General features: G+C 42.6%; 1 protein-coding gene across 2 annotated transcripts in view; it reads right to left on the bottom strand.

The window, feature by feature from the left end:
* Positions 1–21,347, bottom strand: part of LOC137375323 (chloride channel protein 2-like) — a 495,095-nt gene that overhangs the window by 281,849 nt on the left and 191,899 nt on the right. For both annotated transcript variants that reach the window (XM_068042304.1, XM_068042305.1), the window contains exon 5: positions 5,715–5,792. In XM_068042304.1, the coding sequence (XP_067898405.1) occupies positions 5,715–5,792 (78 nt within the window). The remainder of the gene's footprint in view (positions 1–5,714; positions 5,793–21,347) is intronic.

Genomic DNA, 21,347 nt, shown 5'->3' with positions numbered 1-21,347 from the left:
TGAGAAGCTAGGAATCCTGAGGCGGGTAACTCTCCTCCTGACTCCCCAAAGCCTGTCCACCATCTACAAGGCACAAGTCAGGAGTGTGATGGAATACTTTCCACTTACCTGAATGTGTGCAGCTCCAACACTCAAGAAGCTCAACACCATCCAAGACAAAGCAGCTTGCTTGATTGGCTCCCCATCGACAAACATTCACTCCCTCCACCACCGACGCACAGTGGCAACAGTGTGTACCATCTACAAGATGCACTGCAGCAATGCACCAAAGCACCTAAGATAGCAGCTTCCAAACCCGTGACCTCTACCACCTAGAAGGACAAGGGCAGCAGATGCAATGGGAACACCACCACCTGCAAGTTCCTCGTCCAAGCCACACACCATCTTGACTTGGAACTATATCGCCGTTCCTTCACTGCTGCTGGGTCAAAATCCTGGAACTCCTTTCCCAACAGCACTGTGGATGTACCTACACCATATGGACTGCAGTGATTCAAGAAGGCAGCTCACCACCACCTTCTCAAGGGCAATTAGAGATGTGCAATAAATGCTGGCCTAGCAAGTGACACCAACATCCCAGGAACGATTAAAAAAAAGATGATCGACCGTATCGGTAACTGGGTAAACGTTTAAATATATGTTGTGACCTATGGAGAAGTGGAACTAGAAACGACAGTGCACGCATCCCACCTCGGTCATAACAATGGGCTGGATTTTACCTTAGGCGGACGGGAATTCACCACCGACATAAAAATCGGTGGCGAACCCGCTTCCGCCTAGCCTGGGGATCTGTCCCGTATTTTACGGGTCCCCGTGCTTTAACTTTCCCGAGGCAGGACTTCCACCCACTTGAGGGAGGTGGTCTTGCCTCAGTGAGCTGTCGGACAATCAGCGGGCCGGCAGCTCTTAGTCCCAGCACCTAGAGAGGTGGCCACTGCTGGGACTGCAGCCCAGCCGATGCCATGGACTCTGGAGACGAGGTAAGTTGGGCGTGCCTCACCAGGGGGATCGGTCCTTCCCTGGTGAGGCAAGAGTGGTCATTTGCAGGGGGGGGGGAGGGGGGGTGGTGCGTCTTGGGTCCTGGGGGTGGGTTGGGAGGCAGGGACGGTCCTCAATCGGGCACTCTGTGCCTGACTGCCATGCCCCCCACCCTGGGCCTCAGAAAGGCCGGCAGCTATCGCTGGGCGGCCTTTCACGTCCCCAACACGCCAGCTTGTCATGGGTAAAATACCCATGAAGGCGGGATAGGGCCCTTAAGTGGCAGTTAAATGGCCACTTAAGGGCCTTGATTGGCCACGGGCAGGCAGGCCGTTTCCCACCCCCCGCCCGACGTAAACTTGGCTGCGGGCGGAAGCGGGGCAGGTAGGCCTCCCGGAGCCTTCCGCTCAATTTTACGCCGCCCCCTCCCGACCCAATGGGGCGATGTAAAATTCAGCCCAATATAGTTATATATGTTCCAGTTAAGTTATAATAAAGATCCATGTATTCTTTAGATATTACTTGTAGCCTTGTGAATTTTACAATAGTTCATATACCAAAGGAACAAGTAATATTATACTGAGTTGCTGTGTTTGTGCTCTCAGTTCCGAGATGGTGTCCCTCTCTCTGAGGTCATGCCATGGTGCCCATCTTAGCTCAGTCATTGTATGCTGTGAGCTTGGCAGTGGTTGGATGAGCCATAACTTGCCTTATCTGTGGGTACATGTTCTTCAGAATGTAAAGCGGTAGAATATTAGCACTCGCACTGGTGTCAATTTTGGTCCACAGTCTGTGTTTCCCAGACTTTTTTGTGTATATAATGTGGATTGTGACAAAGGCATCAGAAGGTACCACCATGTCAATACACTCAGTGATGTCGACAGTATGAAATGCCAGTCCAGTGTGTGTGTTAGTGCTTTGATCATCCTCACCTTCCAATCTTGCAGTCAGGCTGGTCATCTCGTGGATTTTCTGCTTGTGGAATTTGGAACACTCCCTCTGTCCGTTGAAATGCTGTACTTGTCGTGCATTCGACTGCAGCTGGTCCTGATGTCAGCCACCTTGTTCTGGCTTTAGTTTCTTGCATTGGCGTTTCCGGTGCCCTCTGGTGCCACCTGCCTGGCAAATGTCATGGAAGGCTGGACAATTTCTTCGTGAATCTATGAGGCTGCCCCATCTACATAGCTTACTAGGTTTGGTTGCATTGGCAACCATGCCAATGGTGGATGTAGTGCACAGAGATTGTAAACTCTGCATACCCATAAGGATGGATTTGAATTTGCACTTGCTTTTAAGCAAAGCCTCCAAGCTGTAGCCTTTTGGTTGGTCAAGAAGATCCTTTTGGAACACTTTGATGGGGTAGAAGCTATCACGAGCTTGATAATTCTGTCAGCCAGCTCAGCCTCTGAAAAGTCGCAATCACGCCCCTTATCTCTACAGTGGCTAACAAACTGATCTATCGTCTCCTTGGGTTGCTGGCTGGACAGCATAAATTCGAGATGGTGTATTCAGAAATGAAGTTTGACTTTCAATTGGTCTTCCAGTGTAAGCCATATCTTATTTGGGCCTTTTAGGTCATCTTCAGAAAGTCCGACTGTGTTTAACCTGTGGTGGCCTTCATTCCCAATAGCAATTTTCATCTTTATGGCCTGTCTGTCAGGTTCAGACAACCAGGTCAAGAAAACACAATTCCATTCTCTACCTGAATAATTAAATTCAGTGAGGAGGTGTGCTACCTTCCAGTTTAGGGATAGAAACTTTGTGATCATTTTGTCTTGAACAGGATCAGTGGCAGGAATAAAGATTTAAACTTGCACAGCCCTTAAGGGGTTAATTTCTGTGGCTCCACTGACTTGCAGTCCCCTGGATGGCCACACCTAGTTGTTAGACCTGGAATTGACGGTGGCTGTTGCGAGCGTCCCACTCTTTAGCTAGACCACACTCACAAAGCTGAGTTTTGGAGCAGAAATTTTTAATGGTGATGAAGGTTTTTTCCAGCCATTAGAGGCTGCCAATTGACGGACTTTATTTTTTCTGGCCCTGTCTCGAAAGTTTAGTTCCCCCCTCCCCCAGAACTCTCAACACTCCCGATCTGGTGAACCGATGCCCAGCGTCACATTTCATGGAGTCGATTATATAAAATATTTTTTACTCTGTGCAAGCTGATGCTCCTATGATCTGCAGCTGTTTTACCGGTGCCACACGGCTCTGCTGTGTAATGGACGCCTTCACTGTTGCAGAACTACTCACATAGAGACTTCCACGTTGCTGTAAGTACTGCAGATGAACTTTTAATGTCTCCAAACTTCCACACACTGGAGTTCTGTAGTATGTGGAGGGGTTCAGTGTTGCAGATCCTGCAAAATCTTCAACTCAAATCTTTAAACATTACCAGCTGCCACCATATTGAATTGCTTTTCTTTGTGTTAGTATTGACTATACACAAAAGCAACCACACATAAGAGATCAGTTAATACGCAACATAGGTTCTTTATTTATAACTGTACTGCAGGTGTATAACTAGGAGCAATCTTACACAGGTCTGGTCTGGACACCTACTCTCTACAGACTCCCACCAAATAGAAGTCACATGGTACATTGATAGATAACTCCACCTTCTTAAAGGTGTACCACACTTAAAGGTATACCACAAGGTGGGAGGAGTGCACTGTCTTTTCTAGTTCCACTTCTTCACAGGTCACAACATATATTTAAATGTTTACCCAGCTACCGATACGGTCAATCATAGACGCTACTCTTTATCCCAGAATAAAATACACCAAACAAGTTGCATTAACAAAAAGATTATCAGTTTATTATAAAACAAGACATAACCAGTAATGAAGAAAAGCATTAACATGCAGAATGAAATATGAATGTTCATTTTTACCTTAGCCCCTCACACGCACACACACACTCACAGGTTAAACAAAAAAAAGAGATTTTCTTTTTAGAGCTCAGTTACAAAAAAAAGACAATACTTTGGTCAAATACTTGCTCTTCCTTTAGAAAAAAAAGAGAAGATATGGAAAGATGTCAGTTGTCCCTTTTTTGGTTTGGCATCCCAAATACGCTTAGATGACTATCACTGGGGTCTTTCCAGAACAGCTCCTTTCAGGCAACATTGAAGATCAGTTTGGCAGGATTTCCAGGCGAAATGCCACATCAGGGGTTCCTGGCAGACCTTTCAGGAGGAATATAGCACCAACTTCTCTATTTCTTACACTCGCTTCAAACAGCTTCTCAAAGGGATGGAAAAGCTGGTAGGATTTTCAATGAGATGGAAGAAGATGCGGATGGTGACTGCTCTCTTGGCTGGTTTCCTCCAACTGTCTTCAAAACAGTTCACACCCCAACACACTGTCCAAAGTGAAACCGAAACAATATCTCAAGAGTCAAGCCCACAAGTGGCAGGTAGCTTGTTAACTTAATTAAAAGGCCAATTAAGGCCATTGATCAGAAGCTGACTGGGACCCCCCGCAGTATCAAAAGCACGGCAGATGCCTGGAGGCAGCCACTTAGCGGCAGACTGGGTGGGTCTAGTGCTCCAGGGTCACTTTGAGGCCCACTCCCCCAGCAGCTGCCAATAACTACCTGGTTACAATTGCAGCCATAGGCCTCGATGTGGAGGGGTTCCCCCCTCCGCCAGCTTCGAAAGTCCACCCTCTGTCTTTAATTGGACAGACAGCACACACTCTGGACGCTAATTGGCCAATCCAGCAAAAATCGCTGTTCGGTTTACCGCTCCCAACACAGTGTGGGGTCGGGTCCTGCATTTGGTCCCAACCCCAAATGGAAAATCCTGCTCATGAACTTTTCTCTTAGCCTATTACAATGTAGTTGCAGGTCTCCCACCATTGGTGATTCTGTAATGGTGCTTTCTTCACTCTCTCAGCCAGTGAGAGATACCCCTCCCACCCCACCACGACCCCCATAAACTCTACGGCATCCGCTTTACAAACTGCTTGTAAGCTTGTCATTTATTTTTAAATGGTGTAACAGACTCTCCAGCCTATTCTGTCTCTGTTGGTCCTGATATGGTTCCATTACATGAATACATTTGTAAAAAAAACAAATGTTCTGGTTGCCATGGGCCTTCCTTCCCCATTGGCTTTAAGTCTCTGATCTTTCTGTTCATGGCAGCCTCAGGCCTCTCTCCCTCACTGGCCCCTATCTTTGACCTTGCTGCTTATGCTGGCCCTGCCCACATTCATACCATCCCCCGCTACCTGGTATATTGTCCCCATCGCCAGCTGTGCTCCTCTAATACCTTGGTTATGAATCTAATCCCTACCTTTGTCAATGGCTGCTGTCACCCCAGCATTTATAATAACTTCCTTCTCCCACTCCCTGGATGGATGCCATTGTCCATTAACAAACTGTTTTCTTGCTTGTCCTTGGCCATTAAGGTGTCTCTACGCTTCTCATTGAAAAACTGCAAACTCTATGCTCTGGCCAGCTCTCAAGATGCTCCTGCTACACAACATGCTATTATGATGGTTCCCTACTCGTTAAATAGCTTTTCCTGCCATTTGGCCCCTCTTTCTCCATTCCGACCCGAATGTCACTCACTTTGGTTTCAGAAGTATTTTGCTTACAAAAGTTCTCGTTAGGGATGATGAGATAAAAGGAAGATTAAGAAGCATATGTAGAAGCAAGGGTGCACAATGGATGTAAATAAAATAGAACATGACAGTCTTGCTTCAATCAGCACTTCTGAATTGTGTAAGTCTTACCTCATAAATCCCACCGAACAACGACAAGAATTTACTCAGCAATGTAGCACACATACTTGCAACGTGAACAAAAGGCCCCTGTGGATTGGAGGAAGAAAAAGTGTTAGATATAAGAAAGATCAACCAAAGCATCCAGTCAAGAAATGGTCAAAAAATGCCAAATTATTAAAGGTAAAAGTCAAGAAGATGTTATGTCATTTGGAGCCACACTAAAGGCAGCTGCCAACATCACAAACATGAATGGAAATGCCTATATATAAAGATGATAGTGCAGTTTGAGGCAATTTCTTCAATACAGGATTCAGGTCTATATAATTAACAATCAAAATTCTAATAAATTAAATATAATTACTGGAAGAATTTTGAATTTAAAAATGTTGAGTGAAGTATACTAATATAATGGCAATTTATACTTTATACCAAATTTATACATCGAATAATACATCATGCTAATTACTTACAGGAAAGGGTTTGATGCTTGAAGTATATATTTCTTTGAATATTATATTCATTCTTTCATAAGTATAAATAGAACTGGCTTGTCTCCCTAAAACTCCTTATATTAGTCGACCATTGTCTTCATGAAAGGACACTCAATCAACTTCACCAGGACCACTGAGCTCCAGACCTCATTACAGCCTTGGTCCAAACATGGACAAAAGAGCTGAATTTAAGAGGTTAGTTGAAAATGGCTGCCCTTAACATCAAGGCAGCATTTGACCAAGTGTGGCATCAAGGAGCCTGAGCAAAATTGAAGTCAATGGGAACCAGAGCGAAAGTTTTCACTGGTTGGAGTCATAAAAAAGAGCTTCCAAACATTCTGGGCGAGAGTTTAACTCACCCAAACCCCATTCACTTATACAGAGTTAAAAATTGGGCCCTTTGAAGTCTTTACTTAGATGATTGAATTCCTCTAATTGTTTCAACTTGAGAATTAAAATGACTTAAAGAAACACTTTACTGCAGTAATTTATCCAGAAATGGCTCTGGCTCATTGATTTTTGTATTGATGAAAATTGGCAAGCAGATCTCTAGAAAATAAATCCTGTAGCTAATAATAGCTTCTAACATCCATCACTCAATTTGACAATGAAACTGCACAGTATTCCTAGTTAAAATGATTAATAAATATAATCAACCAATTACACAGCAATTTTAGCTTCCTATTGCAGATGATCACAACAAAATATTTGTTGGATTTGTGGAGTAACAGTTATAATATTGGTTTCACAAACAAAAAGCTTGTGATGAAGTTAAAACATTGTATATACACTATTGCTGCATGCTTACCATCAGCTAGGCTTGGGAACTCACAGAAATCTCATGATGAACCAACATTTAAGCTTAATGTTTACTAACATTTGGACTAATCATGAATCCTTAATCTGACAAAATTTCTTAAGGTCAGAAATTCTACAAGCTTAGCAAATTGCAGTTTACAAATTGCTGATGCTGCCAATCAGCTTGTAGTGAGTTCTCATGATTAACCAATATATTTTTATGCAGACAAGCTCCTAGCCCAATTGGAGCTGGTGCTGAGAGCTCACCATAGGGAATCACACATCAGCAGCTCACATTTTATTGTGGAAGGATTAAAATGGATGGAGCAACTGAAAAGCTAAGTGGCCACATATATGGAGGTAAATATGTAAAGTATAGACAATGTAATAATGAACCTTTTTTTAAAAAAAAGGTTTTGATAAAATGTTGCAACGAAGCAAAGCATTCACTGGCCAAAAAAAAAAACAATGGTAGGCAAAATGTGTGTGAAAAGAAGAAATGAGAGTCTGTGGCCAATGAATGCAAGTGATGCTGCATTCAAACCACCTGTGAAAATGCTGCTACATGAGGTAAGTATGAAGAGAGATGCCTTGGAAAATGCTGCAGGCATGATTGGTAGGAGGTATGATCTGGCCTTAATGCTTTTTTATTATCTCCAAGACCTGGGACCAAATGCAGAGGAAAATGGAAAACATTAAGGAAGCCTATCGAAAGGCGCCACTTGTCAAGCAGCACATGGTCCAAGTATGCATTCCACAAAACTGCTGCTGGATAATCTGTAGCACATTTACATCTAGCCCCTTGTACTTTGGGAAATGTAACATTCCAGTCGCATTTTGCAGTTAGATCATGCTCTTGGTACTTGTCAGTAACAAAAAAGATGGAACAGCTGACTATGTTAATCCAGCATAAAAGATCCCTGTTCAATTTTCAGTTTCTATTATAAATGTGGGTATAAGAACTTCTAATGGGAAATGTACACAGAGCCAAGATTTTCAATATAGTACAGATGGATGATATGAACCAACAAAAATGAGTGAAATTAATAATACCATTTTAATAGAAATATTACAAAAGTAGACCCTTGTATTTCAATCTGAATGCTGTAGAAATTTGTATGCTCTTACATTAACTTTCCTTTTCTCTGGTGATTTGATATTCCAGAGGTATTGAGCACTGGTTAATGGTTCTCAAACTGTTCATCAGTTTACAGATTTTATGAGGGAAAGAAAAGGATGCCTGGTATGTAACTACCTTAGCACTCATGAAAACTGCCTCCAGAGAGGAAGCCATTGTCAAGAGCTTGAAACAGAAAATGTATGGCGCAGAAAGAGGCCATTCAGCTTATTGTGTCTGTGCCAGCTGAAAAAAAGCTTTCCAGTCTAATCCCATTTTCCAGCTTTTGGTTCATAGCTCTGTAGGCTACAGCACTTCAAATATATATTTTTTAAACACGATGAGAGTTTCTGCTTCTACCATCCTTTCAGGCAGATCTACACCACCCTCTGGGTGAAACAAATATTTCATTAAATCCCCTCTAATCCTTCTACCAATTACTTTAAATATATGCCCCCTGGTTATTGACTTCCCTATAAGGGAAGAGGTCCTTCCTATCTATCTATCGACACTCCTTATAATTTTATACACCTAAATGAAATCTGTCGTCAGCCTATCTGTTCCAAAGAAAACAATCCTAAGTTACAATCACCTGATTTGTATTAATATTTTAGAGGTTACTTTTAATTTTGGGGAATTAAATGTGTAGCTGTAAGAATTTCAAAAGCTTGCAGACCACCCAAGATATTAAGTTCAAAAATCTCTCCATGAGTGCTCGGAGAGGTGAGAGCCATAGATCAACAGATGGGCTCATTTAGTTGATAAAAAAATCCAGAAAAAAATTGTTCTGTCATTGTAAGCAATATCAATTATTCATGTGAGCATCAGAAATCAGAGATGCTTTGGGAGTTGGAGATAATTAGCTTAAATTGCTATTTGGGACATCCCACATGTAACACATTGCTATGGAGATAGATGATGCAGGGAGTGCCTGTTGGGAATAAAAACAAAAAATGCTGGAATTACTCAGCAAGTCTGGCAGCATCTGTGGAGAGAGAAGCAAAGTTAACGTTTCAGGTCTGTGACCTTTCATCAGTGCCTTTTGGGGTTTTTGATCTGTGTGCTTTCTGACAGGCAAACAGTTGGATTTTGGAAAACTGTTGGCTTCAGATAGGCAGCTGGTCACAGAAAAAAAAACAGTTGGCTTTGAAAGCAGCTGGGCTCAGGAGTAAAGAGGCCAGCAGGAACCAAGGGTGTTTCTGTTTTGAGTAAGGTCTGTGCTCAAGCTGGCAAGTCCAGTTTCAGAAGGTGTTGGAAGAGAACTGGAGGATTTGCCTAGCTGGAAGCTAGAGAAAGAATCCCCAGGAGATCTCAGACCTCAGAAGCTAGCTGAGAAATTAAAGAAATTGAAGTGAATTCCTTGGAGCTGCGGTACACTTTGTATTGGTCCCAGGAGAAGTGAACAAACCGCCAAGATCTTGTAACCTATATGGGAACTCTTGGGGTGGAAGTAATAGTCAAACAGGAGTGTTCTTTTGAGATTTAGAGTTTAAAGTATTAGACATAATTTTAAACTTAAAATCTTAACAGAACATTAAAAGTATTTTCAAATTGTAGTGTTAAGTTAGTAGTGTTTTGTGGTGTTTAATTGTTGCACAGTAAAGTTTTGTTTGTTTAAACATGAAATCTTGTGGTGTAATTCTTTCAGTAATGACTTTTAAAAAGAGAAAGTCGAATTTCCAGTTAACTGTCCCTAATGGGATCATAACACTGCAGCCTATCCAATCTTTCCTCATAGCTAAATTCTCCATTCCTAGTAACATCTTCATAAATCTCCTCAGTACAGTAGTTTGGCCTGTGAACAAGGAAGTAGTACTGAGATGTGAAAAATTTGGAAAATTGTTGAGTGACAGTCAAATAGCCAATCTGTTTCCCAGCTTGTGTGCATGTTGCTGAGGATGCATCATGCTGCATAATTTTCCAGTACACTTGCTTTGTGAGGTTTGTGAGAACTGGAGATCACGCCACCCGAGTACCTCAATGGCCTGGATCGTCTGTGGGACCAGCACATAATCAGTTAAAACAGCTTCCTGCTGAACGTGGGAAGCATTGCATAAGCGGGCCGAAGGCAAAGATGTCCTCTTTATTTTTTCGGTGTGTGTGTGTGTGTGTGTGTGTGTGTGTGTGTGTGTGTGTGTGTGTGTGTGTGGTGTGTGTGGTGTGTGTGTGTGTGTGTGTGTGTGTGTGTGAGAAGGGCGAAGGTAAAAAGGCAAGGGGCTGATGTAGTATGTGAAATTCACGTTACCATGTCTCTGATGTTCTGGAAGATTTTAATCTGGTCACCTGTATAAAAAATAGTTGGATAAATGATTGGAAGAGTTTGTAATGGTAGTATAACCATGGAGCTTAAGAGGGAAACTTAACCATGGTAACAGAGTGATTAGAAGCAATTGAGAAAAGTGCATTTTGATGGCTTCATGTTGTTATTCTGATGTCACTTTTATGTATCTTTGATGTACAATGATTAAGTGGTAGATGCATGAAATTTAGAGATCAAAGGTGTTACGACTGAGGCGGGAGGAGTGCACTGTTTTTCTAGTTCCACTTCCGCACAGATCACAAATATATTTAAATTTTATCCAGTTATCGATACGGTCAATCATCGACTCTATTTTTATCCCAGAATAAAATACACCAACTAGATTTCTTTAAGAAACAACAAAATTATCAGTTTACCAAAGAACAAGACATAACCAGTAACGACGCAAAGCATTAACACACAGATTGAAATATGAAAGTTCCTCTTTTACCTTACCTTACACACACACACACACACACACACACACACACACACACACACACACACACACACACACACACACACACACACACACACACACACACACACACACACACACACACAGAAAAAATAGAGATTTACTCTTTAGAGCTCCAAGACAAAAATAAGGAAAAGAATACATTGGCCAAATACTTGCTAACTCTTGAAGAAAAAGAGAAGATATGGAAAGATGTCGAATGTCTTTTGTTTTGGTTTGGCGTTCCAAATACGCGTAGATGGCTGTCGCTGGGATCTTCATAGAACAGTTGTTATCTGGCGACGTTGAAGATCAGTTTGGCAGGCTTTCCAGGAGAAATGCAACGACAATTTCTCTATTTCTTACGCTTGCTTCTGAGAGCTTCTCAAAAAGATGGAAAAACTGGGAGGCTTTTCAAAGAGCTGGAAGAGGCGGAGTTGGAGTTTGTCCTTGGCTGGTTAATTCTTTTACTCTTTTGCAGAACACCATCCATATGCCAACTGCCTGTCCAAAGTGAAACCAAAAACATCTCGGCGGTCAAGCCTCCTTACCCCTATAAATCTTGACCTGTCATTTCTCTGTAAATATCTTCCCCAAGTCAAAAAAGGCCCCTGCTGGGTATTTATCTGAAAACAGCTGCCTTCCAGTAACTGTTGTTTACAAGCCAAATCCAAAAGACTTTCTGATGACCTCTTTTTAAAAAAAACAAAGCTCCAGCATCTATGGAATCTTTTTTTCAGTTTTAAAACACAAATTCTCAGAATGTAGCAAAAAAAAAAGCACTCATAACAAAGGTAAAAATAGTATAAGATTTGTGAGTACACCACTCTATATTGTACTCAAACAGTAATAATGAAATGTGCTGTACCTGAGCACACATACTGGATTGTGAGACATAATGTCTCAATAAAGAATTGAGCAATGAATCATATAGTATTGTGTATCATACCATCTATAAGAACAAGGGTGACCGCGGTGACTGCAACAACTACTGTGGAATCTCCCTGCTCAGCATAGTGGGGAAAGTCTTTGCTCATGTCGCCTTAAACAGGCTCCAGAAGCTGGCTGAGCGTGTCTATCCTGAGGCACAGTGTGGCTTTCGAGCAAAGAGATCGACCATTGACATGTTGTTCTCCCTTCGCCAGCCATAGGAGAAATGCCGTGAACAACAGATGCCCCTCTACGTTGCTTTCATTGATCTCACCAAAGCCTTTGACCTCATCAGCAGACGTGGTCTCTTCAGACTACTAGAAAAGATTGGATGCCCACCAAAGCTACTAAGTATCATCACCTCATTCCATGATAATATGAAAGGCACAATTCAGCATAGCGGCGCCTCATCAGACCCCTTTCCAATCCCGAGTGGCGTGAAACAGGGCTGTGTTCTCACACCTACACTGTTTGGGATCTTCTTCTCCCTGCTGCTCTCACATGCATTCAAGTCTTCAGAAGAAGGAATTTTCCTCCACACAAGATCAGGTGGCAGGTTGTTCAACCTTGCCCGTCTAAAAGCGAAGACCAAAGTACGGAAAGTCCTCATCAGGGAACTCCTCTTTGCTGATGATGCTGCATTAACATCTCACACTGTAGAGTGTCTGCAGAGACTCATCGACAGGTTTGCGGCTGCCTGCAATGAATTTGGCCTAACCATCAGCCTCGAGAAAACAAACATCATGGGACAGGATGTCAGAAATGCCCGATCCATCAATATCGGCGACCACACTCTGGAAGTTGTTCAAGAGTTCACCTATCTAGGCTCAACTATCACCAGTAACCTGTCTCTCGATGCAGAATTAAACAAGCGCATGGGAAAGGCTTCCTCTGCTATGTCCAGACTGGCCAAGAGAGTGTGGGAAAATGGCGTACTGACACAGAACACAAAAGTTGAAGTGTATCAAGCCTGTGTCCTCAGTACCTTGCTCTACGGCAGCGAGGCCTGGACAACGTACGTCAGCCAAGAGCGACGTCTCAATTCATTCCATCTTCACTGCCTCCGGAGAATCCTTGGCATCAGGTGGCAGGACCGTATCTCCAACACAGAAGTCCTCGAGGCAGCCAACATCCCCAGCATATACACCCTACTGAGTCAGCGGCGCCTGAGATGGCTTGGCCATGTGAGCTGCAGGGAAGATGGCAGGATCCCCAAGGACACATTGTACAGCGAGCTCGTCACTGGTACCAGACCCACCGGCCGTCCATGTCTCCACTTTAAAGACGTCTGCAAATGCGACATGAAGTCCTGTGACATTGATCACAAGTCGTGGGAATCAGTTGCTAGCGATCGCCAGAGCTGGCGGGCAACCATAAAGGCGGGGCTAAAGCATGGCGAGTCGAAGAGACTTAGCAGTTGGCAGGAAAAAAGACAGAAGCGCAAGGGGAGAGCCAACTGTGTAACAGCCCCGACAACCAATTTTATCTGCAGCACCTGTGGAAGAGTCTGTCACTCTAGAATTGACCTTTATTATCACTCCAGGCGCTGCTTCATAAACCACTGACCACCTCCAGGCACTTACCCATTGTCTCTCGAGACAAGGGGGCCAAAGATAGGTGTGTCAATAAAGACCTGATGCTGCATTGAGAGAGAATACACTTTGCAGTTTAAAGTAACAAAATGAATAATAAGAAGAAAGCAGTCCAACAGGGGCACATTTCCAAATGGTAAAGTAACACCAATTCAGGTTTGATGTAGCAGCAATAAAGTGTGCTCTGCTGTAGTATGAGCATGTTACGCTTGGAAAGAGCTATTCTTGTGAAGACTTAGCATCCAGCCAAATCAGGGTAGAGAAAGGTGAGAGAAAAACAGTGGCCTGCATACTTTACTCATCTACTTGATACATTATTATGTTGGTCATTTTTATCTTGGAAGACTTCCTTCAGTTATTAACCAGCAGACCGAATTTGGGATGAGAGCTAGCTATGAATAGTCAATGAGGTCTGCCTCAAAAAACCCGCAAGGCAAGGCCAGCATGATAGTGGTGAAAACTAAACTCACTGCTCCATGGTCTTGCTACTTCAGCTTCCATATCAGAATATTCATTCTCAAATATAAACAATATACTTAGTTAAATATCAAATTATGCAGTATTTAAGAGCATAAAGATTCAAGAGTCAGAAAATCACTACGTCGCCGACCTTTTTCTCCAACTGACTCCAAGAATTTAATATTGAACTTACGCAAATTGATGAGACACGGGAATGTAAATGGATTCATAATATATGGTTTTCATAGACTGACAAAATCGGTGCTGGAAATGGCGGGTCAGCGCCAGATAACTGAAGTTACTCTGTCCACTTTGCAGGATAACCTGACCTAAATGATTAGGAACGGGCTGGATTTTGTTGCACTACTGCCGGGAGCTTTGGCGGGTGCAGAAAATGGCGGCCATCCAATGCAGGAGCCACACCACTAAGATTTTGTGGCGGGTGGCCACTTAGCATTTTCATGGTCGTCATTTTTAAAAGGCTACCAGCCCTGCAGACAGTTCAACAAAATGCAGGGTTGACTCCTTCCCTACACAAATATTGCAGAGTTGACCCCTTCCCCCATTACGAAAGTGCTTCCTTTTTTTTTTAAATATTTAATCTTTTTTGGGGAGACTTGTGTTAAAACTAAAAAATTCCATGAATGTGTTTTTTTTTCAACCAAGTTCATTGACAGGACAAGATGTTGTTTGAAAGCCACCTGTGCTGGAGGCCACCTTTGGGCTCAGAAAATAGCAAAACCCTTGGTGACCTGGAAACAAAATGGTTACAGAGAAGTCACATGTCAAGGTTTGTGGAGGTCATGAGGTCGATTCTCTGGGGTTTGAACATTGTTTTCAGTTCTAGTTGTGGTGTGAACTGTTTGAAGACAGTTGGTGTTTTCCTGCTGAAGAGAAAAGAAACCACCCGGCTCACCTCCTTTTCTACCATTTTGAAGAAATCCTGCCAATATCCAGTGTGGGAAAAATATCCCTGGTGCCGTATAGCTCCTGAGGAGCTGGAAAAAAAATCCTGCGATTCAAGTGTGTGCTGGTGGAAAAATCTTGATACCACATTTCACCTAGAAAGCCCACTAAAATAATTCTCAACATCTCCAGAATGGACTGCTTCTTAAACGAACCCAATGACACGTCTCCATATACCCGGATGTCAGACTAAAAAAAGGACTTGACTTCCTTCCATATTATCTTTTTCCGTCAAGAATTAGCAAGTATTTGGCCAAAGTCGGGTATTTTTTGTCTTTTTTTTTTGCAACAGACCTCTGTATTGTTTCCAGTGGGTGTGTGTGTGTGTGAGTGTAATTGGGGAATTTTTAAAAAGGGAACTTTTATATTTTAATCAGTGCGTTAAGTCTTGGTTTATAATAAACTGACAATTTTGTTGTTTATTAAAGAAACCTGGTTGGTGTATTGTGTTCTGGCATAAAAAATAGAGTATATGATTGGGTGTATCGGTAACCGGGTAAACATTTAAATAGATGTTGTGACCTGTAGAGAAGTGGAACTAGAAAAGACAGTGCACTCCTCCTGCCTCGGTTGTATTAACCCCCTTCCCTATACATAGTGCAGAGTTGACCCCTTCCTCCCCTTCCCTATACAAATAGTACAGACTTGATCCCTTCCCCACCCTAGTGGCACCAGCTTTCCCTGGACGGGAAAGCAACGGTGCGAGAGTGCTGCACGTCATGCTGAAGATCGGGAACTGAAGGTAAGATCACTGTGGGTTACATTTAAATTAATGCAAAGATCTAACTAGCATATGGAAAGCAGGGTCCCATTGCAGAATGGCAGCCACGGGCTTCCACACCACCGGGAAGATCAGGCCCGGCAATCCTGGCATCGGGTTCTATGGCGGCCGCCATATCCAGCCCAACTCGAGTTGAGCTTGTGTGTGCAAGCTCTCAGCAGTAGTTTAAATTTAGAGGGATTTGAACACTTAAGAGCTGTATATGAGGCAAACATTAATTATGCCTTTATAAAACTCCAAAATGCAGTATGGAAACATTAAGCAAAGTGTTTGGGCAAGTGACATTGAGCCTTCCCCTGTCTGATTGCTGTTAAAGTAGACTTGCTACTGCATGCTATAGTTCTGAGCAATGTTGCTGTATTTGGCACTTCAGTGCACCTTGCTTATCAGGAGGCCAGCTCAGGGGTTAGTACAGGAGAAAGCTGCCATTTATTTATGTCATTCTGTCTTTGGATGCTCGCACCCAGGAAATGCTCTGTTGAACTGATGCCTCCTTTCCATAGGAGGAATTCTGAACATGTTGCCCCTTGCCTATCTCTGTCATTTACTTGATGGATCTGGACAGTTGACTGACTTGATTTGGCATACATCACCAGTGGCGTTGAAAAGACCTGATGACATAAGAGTTTCATGAATTCCCGTGGCAACAGCCATTCCTGTGGCACCCGCATTCTGAAGCGGAGGTACAGAGGATATGCTCAAGAAAAAACCAAGTTTGAAGTTTTGTTCATTCTTTCATGGGTTATGAGCATCGCTGGCAAGGCCAGCATTTATTGCCCAGCCCTTATCTGCCCTTGAGAAAGTGGTGGTGAGCCATATTGCAACTTTCAAGCCCTCAGGACCTCTCATTGCAATTCACAGCCAATAAATTACTTTTGAAATATAGGGCTGGATTTTCCACTCTGGGGCGGGGAACAGACATCAGGACTTTATCCAGGTGCCAAACCCACCCACCCACCCCTGACAGGAAACAGTCACTCATTGGGGATTTTCATGGGGTGCCCCCTTATCTGGCATGGAGACAGACTGCCTGCCCAATTAAGGGTGGTGGGCAAGCTCTCAAAGCTGGCGGGCCAGAGGCCTTCCAGTTTGAGGGGAGCAGAAGGCTGCAATGGAAGATAAGTAACAGAGGGTGTTTCAACTTGAAGGTGCCCTCTCTCCAACTTTTTTACAACTTTAATTAAAAAATAGATTCAGCAGCTAGGCCACCACTGTGGGGATGGGAGAATCTGTCTACAGGGTGGCCTGTGGCTGGCTTGTACGGTCTCCACCGTGCCTGAAGAGCTGACCCAATCCCACACCCACCCTAGCCTGCTGCCAAGGACCCACCTCCAGGCACCTAAACTGGGCCTGCCGGTGTGGGAAACTGGAGGTTGACTGGAAAATTCCAGTAAGCTTCCTTTAATTGGACTTAATTAGGCCCTTAACAAGCCTAACTGGCTACCCACTGCATGCGTGCAGGTAACCCTCTGCGAAAATGGCCTGGAGGCAGAATAGAGCTGGAGAACCAGCACGCCAGCCCAGTGGGGCTAATTTTCGGCCCTGCCCGCCTCTGAACCCAGCCCCAGCAGGGGCCAAAAAACCAGTCACTGTTGCTTTGCAAGTAAATATGACAGTCACAAGGACCAGTAACCAACAAGGGGATAAATAACCAATTGATCTGCGTTCATTGGTGTTGATTGAAGGATAACTGTTGACATAGAATACTATCTTGGTCTGTAGGTTAAGGATGGGTGCCTGTATATCTGACAAGGTATTAAAAATTTTAAACTGATTTGATATGGTGGATACAAAGATACTATTCCCTCTGGTGGGGGAATAAAGAACAAGAAGCTATCATCTTAAAATGAGAGCTAAGCCATTCAGGAGTGAAATCAGGAAGTATTTTTTACACAAAGAATGGTATAAGTCTGGAACTCTCTTTCCTCAAAAGAATGTGGATGATAAGGCAATTGGTGCTTTCAAGATAGATTTTTGTAAGATAAGAGTATCAAAGGCTATGGTGCAAAAACAGGTAGAGTTGAGGCGAGATCAGCCATGACCTACTTGAATGGCAAAGGAGGCTCAAGGGGCTGAATGGCCTACCCATGTTGCTAATATTTTGATTGTAAAATTTTATTCAAAATTATTTGTTATAACTTTTGAGAGCATTAAGGTAAAATAAGATGCTAAATGTAATGTATATCAAGTAGCCACATTGTTGGCATCATTTGGGTTCTCCTAAACCTGCATTCCTGCTATTCGCCCATCAACCCACTAACTTCCTGGCTTATGTAATATTAAAATTAGCAGATACCTGCAAGCGGTTAGCATTGACGTAATGGTTTCTGATACTGTAATGCTCAGCAAATGGACTAAGTGGGCAGAAAAGCTAATTTTATGAAAGATAAAGTATTAAGAAACTGGTAGAACAGGGTCTATTTTTGGAGTATGAGCATATGTTGTTTACCCATTTCAGAAACAGTAAAAGGAATTGCAATTACTAGTGTTGATCCTGGGGAATAAAACCATTAGAAGCCATAACCACACAGATTTCATACTTTAAAGATGTGCTGTACTACATTATTGCATTTGCAAACAATGTATATGGGCTTGCAAATTTCAAACAATTTCTCCATTAATTGATTGACTACTGATGCTTTTCAGCACTTTCCGACAGATAGAAATATTATTCTTATTGCCGCTCCCCAGAACTCCATAAATGTTCTGAGCCATAAAATCAATTATGTCTGAGTCAGATAGGTCACTGAAGGGGAAAAGCTTGAAGATTTCATCAGTAAAGCACCACAGTATCCCTGTAAGTGGACTAAATATACTTTAATGAGCACCAATTTCTCAAAAACTGGTGGGCACTAAGTACACTTACTCTTGTAACACTTGTATAGCCTACTTGATCCCAGAGCATCAAACGTATCCTGAGTAGACTGTGATGAGACCTGTAGTCAAACATCCATAAACCTAAGGAGCATTCAGATGTGTTGCAATGATAGAGTCGCTTTCAATATTCTTTTGCCCTGAAATTTCTATTTTTAAAAAAGCACTACTGCAGATTTTTTTTTTATTCGTATCATGGGATGTAGGTGTCGTTGGCCCGGAAAACATTTATTGCCCATCCCTAATTGCCCTTGAGAAGGTGGTGGGTGAGCTGAAATTTACAAGAATTACATTCCAGCATTTCAACTGAATTTTCCATTGCTCCCCAGAATTTTTTTTTAAAAATACTTGAAGAAAATTAAAATAACAGAAGCTAGCAAGACCCAAGAAAACAGATAAAAACTGCTTAAACATCTAACATATATAACTTGGAGTAATCTGATGGGTGCAGAGAGGAGCCATTTCTAAACTGTCTTTTTTTAAGTAAATACCATTATTGTAAGATAATTTTAAAAAAAGGGTTTTGATGAAATGTCACAAATCTGAAGCATTAACTCTGTTTCTCACGCCACAGATGCTGCCTGACCTGCTGAGTATTTCCACTATTTATTCTTTTATTTCAGAGTTCCAGCATCTGCAGTATTTTGCTTTTGTACAATTATTGTAAGACTTATTTACAGGCCTTAAAATTGATCTTGGTGATAAATCTTGGGTCTGCATTTGATATTCTATCAGGTTCATCCATCTATTCTGTAAGCAAACCCAACAGCCCTTATGATCAGAAGTTTACTCTTACTGCCTAAATATCTGGTCATGCAATAACATGACCTAGGGGTCATAACAATGAAAATCCCTTTGTTATATGAACTGGGTGCCCTAATCTCATACACAACCCCACGTGAATTTCTCCTATCTTTCAGAAAGCAGATTGATGAACACTGTAATGCAATGGAGACAACTATAAATCAAGCTCCTTTATTTTACATTTATTAAAGGAACAAGAAGGATAATTATTACAGTGGGTTTGAAGCTAATGCTCTTCATCAAATTGGAACTAACAAAGCATGCCATTTTATTTTAGTGGACCAGTAATTTCACTGAAACAAGTCAGCAATAAGCTCACTTTCCTTCCCTTAAAAGATCTCTATAAACAGCCTGTTTCTATGTACTTTCTTGCTTGACCAGTAGCCTAAGACTTGACCTCAGACCATTCCCTAGTATCCCTTGTTCAGTATACCAGTTGACCTTACAATTAAACTTATCTTGGATCAGAAACCTCCTCTTTTAACGGTACACATATGATCCGTTCAGGCAGGCCCCTATTGTGCTGAGTAAAAACAAAGCCATTCTGACATGCGGCCTGCATTTTTCTGACGTTATCGTTAAAATAGTGGGTTGGGACCACTGCCCACCAACAGGATATGCTGGCACCTTACGACATTTTTCTTGGAGCTTCTTTTAGCAACAGGGCGATATTTCATTGAGAATTCCAACCTTGACTGGGTCTTTATCTACTGGCTCTTCATCTGTCGGTATTATCTGCACAAATGCTTCTGAGAATTTTGGGGCCTTGTTCATTACATACCTTTCCACTCCTCACAAATGGTGCTTCTCCTCCCATTGCCTTACGATGCTTAAGTGTGTATATATAGCCCTCTCTACCCCCTTCTTCTTTCCCTCTCCCTTCTGAGTCACCTGCTGTATTTCTAGCTATTTTAGCTACACCAGCCTTATATCTGAGCAGGCTGCTCCAATTTCCCTCCAACCAGCAGCACGAGCCTCCTAAGAATCTCACACTGCAAGAGGTTTGGCACAACATGAGGAACATCCTGCTGAGTGTGGCAGTCCAGGAGATCAATGGAACCTCAAGGATCAGGAAAAGGCAGTTGTTACTTTGAGGGCGGCAATGACTGCTTTCATAGATGGCTTAAAGAGCATCAAAGCTCCCGGATATCACAACTGTAATGGCTCTATGCGGCCTGCTGTCATGCAGACCATTAGCTCAACGGTGCTCAGTGAAAGTGGGCTCCAAGGAATGGATACAGAGGTTACTGCTGCTCATGGCAGTGACAGTGCACCTGCAACAATACAGCCTCATTTAAAGCCTTTGTAGCTTTTGGTCTTGGCCCAGTGGACATTCGGCATGCAAGTAACATGACATTGGAACCAAGTTCTTCAAGGGCATCAGTTCCACTGAGATGAGTGCCATCTTACTCCTTGTGGGCTCCATTGGTAAAGTCCCAGCTACAAAGCTCATAACTTCCTGACAATGAGGCAACATCATATAGGATAAGAGGTGAGGATCATGAATATAAAGAGTTTTAGGCTCAAGGGGTAACCACAATGATGAGAGACAGCAGTAGTAATATGACATAATGAAGAGATAAGATAGTAGCAAAAATATATATTTCTGATAATTCGGTGTATTTTTCCCCAGGGAATTATCCGTCTTATCCAACAATTAACTGTCTTCTTCTAGAGAGAATATTAGAAGTATTAGATTAGCTGAATGGTTGTCCGATAGAAAAAGGCTTTATTACATCGTGCAGATGGAGGGAACTCTCTTTATCAAAAGACGTTGACTGACTGACTGATGTGACTAATGTCAGAGATCACCTAGAAGCATCTGAATGCATAAAATTTAAGTGCTGTTGTCATCATCACAGCCTCACATAAGGTAGTGCCGCTAGGGAAAGAGATTACAAGTCAGGTTGCAAGAGCTGACATATCTCTGTTATGATGTCACGATGAAATCACAGCATTTTCTGATACTGTCTGTAGGAAATATCAAACAGGCCTTTTGTGGTCTGCAGACCCTGTGGCACGAATACCTATGGGAACTCTCTACACTCTCCTTGCTCCTTTCCTCCTCTGTGCC

This window comes from Heterodontus francisci, chromosome 11, assembly GCF_036365525.1.
Source record: "Heterodontus francisci isolate sHetFra1 chromosome 11, sHetFra1.hap1, whole genome shotgun sequence".
Taxonomy (NCBI): domain Eukaryota; kingdom Metazoa; phylum Chordata; class Chondrichthyes; order Heterodontiformes; family Heterodontidae; genus Heterodontus; species Heterodontus francisci.
The sequence above is the reverse complement of the archived record's forward strand: the minus strand, read 5'-3'. Positions and strand labels throughout refer to the sequence as shown.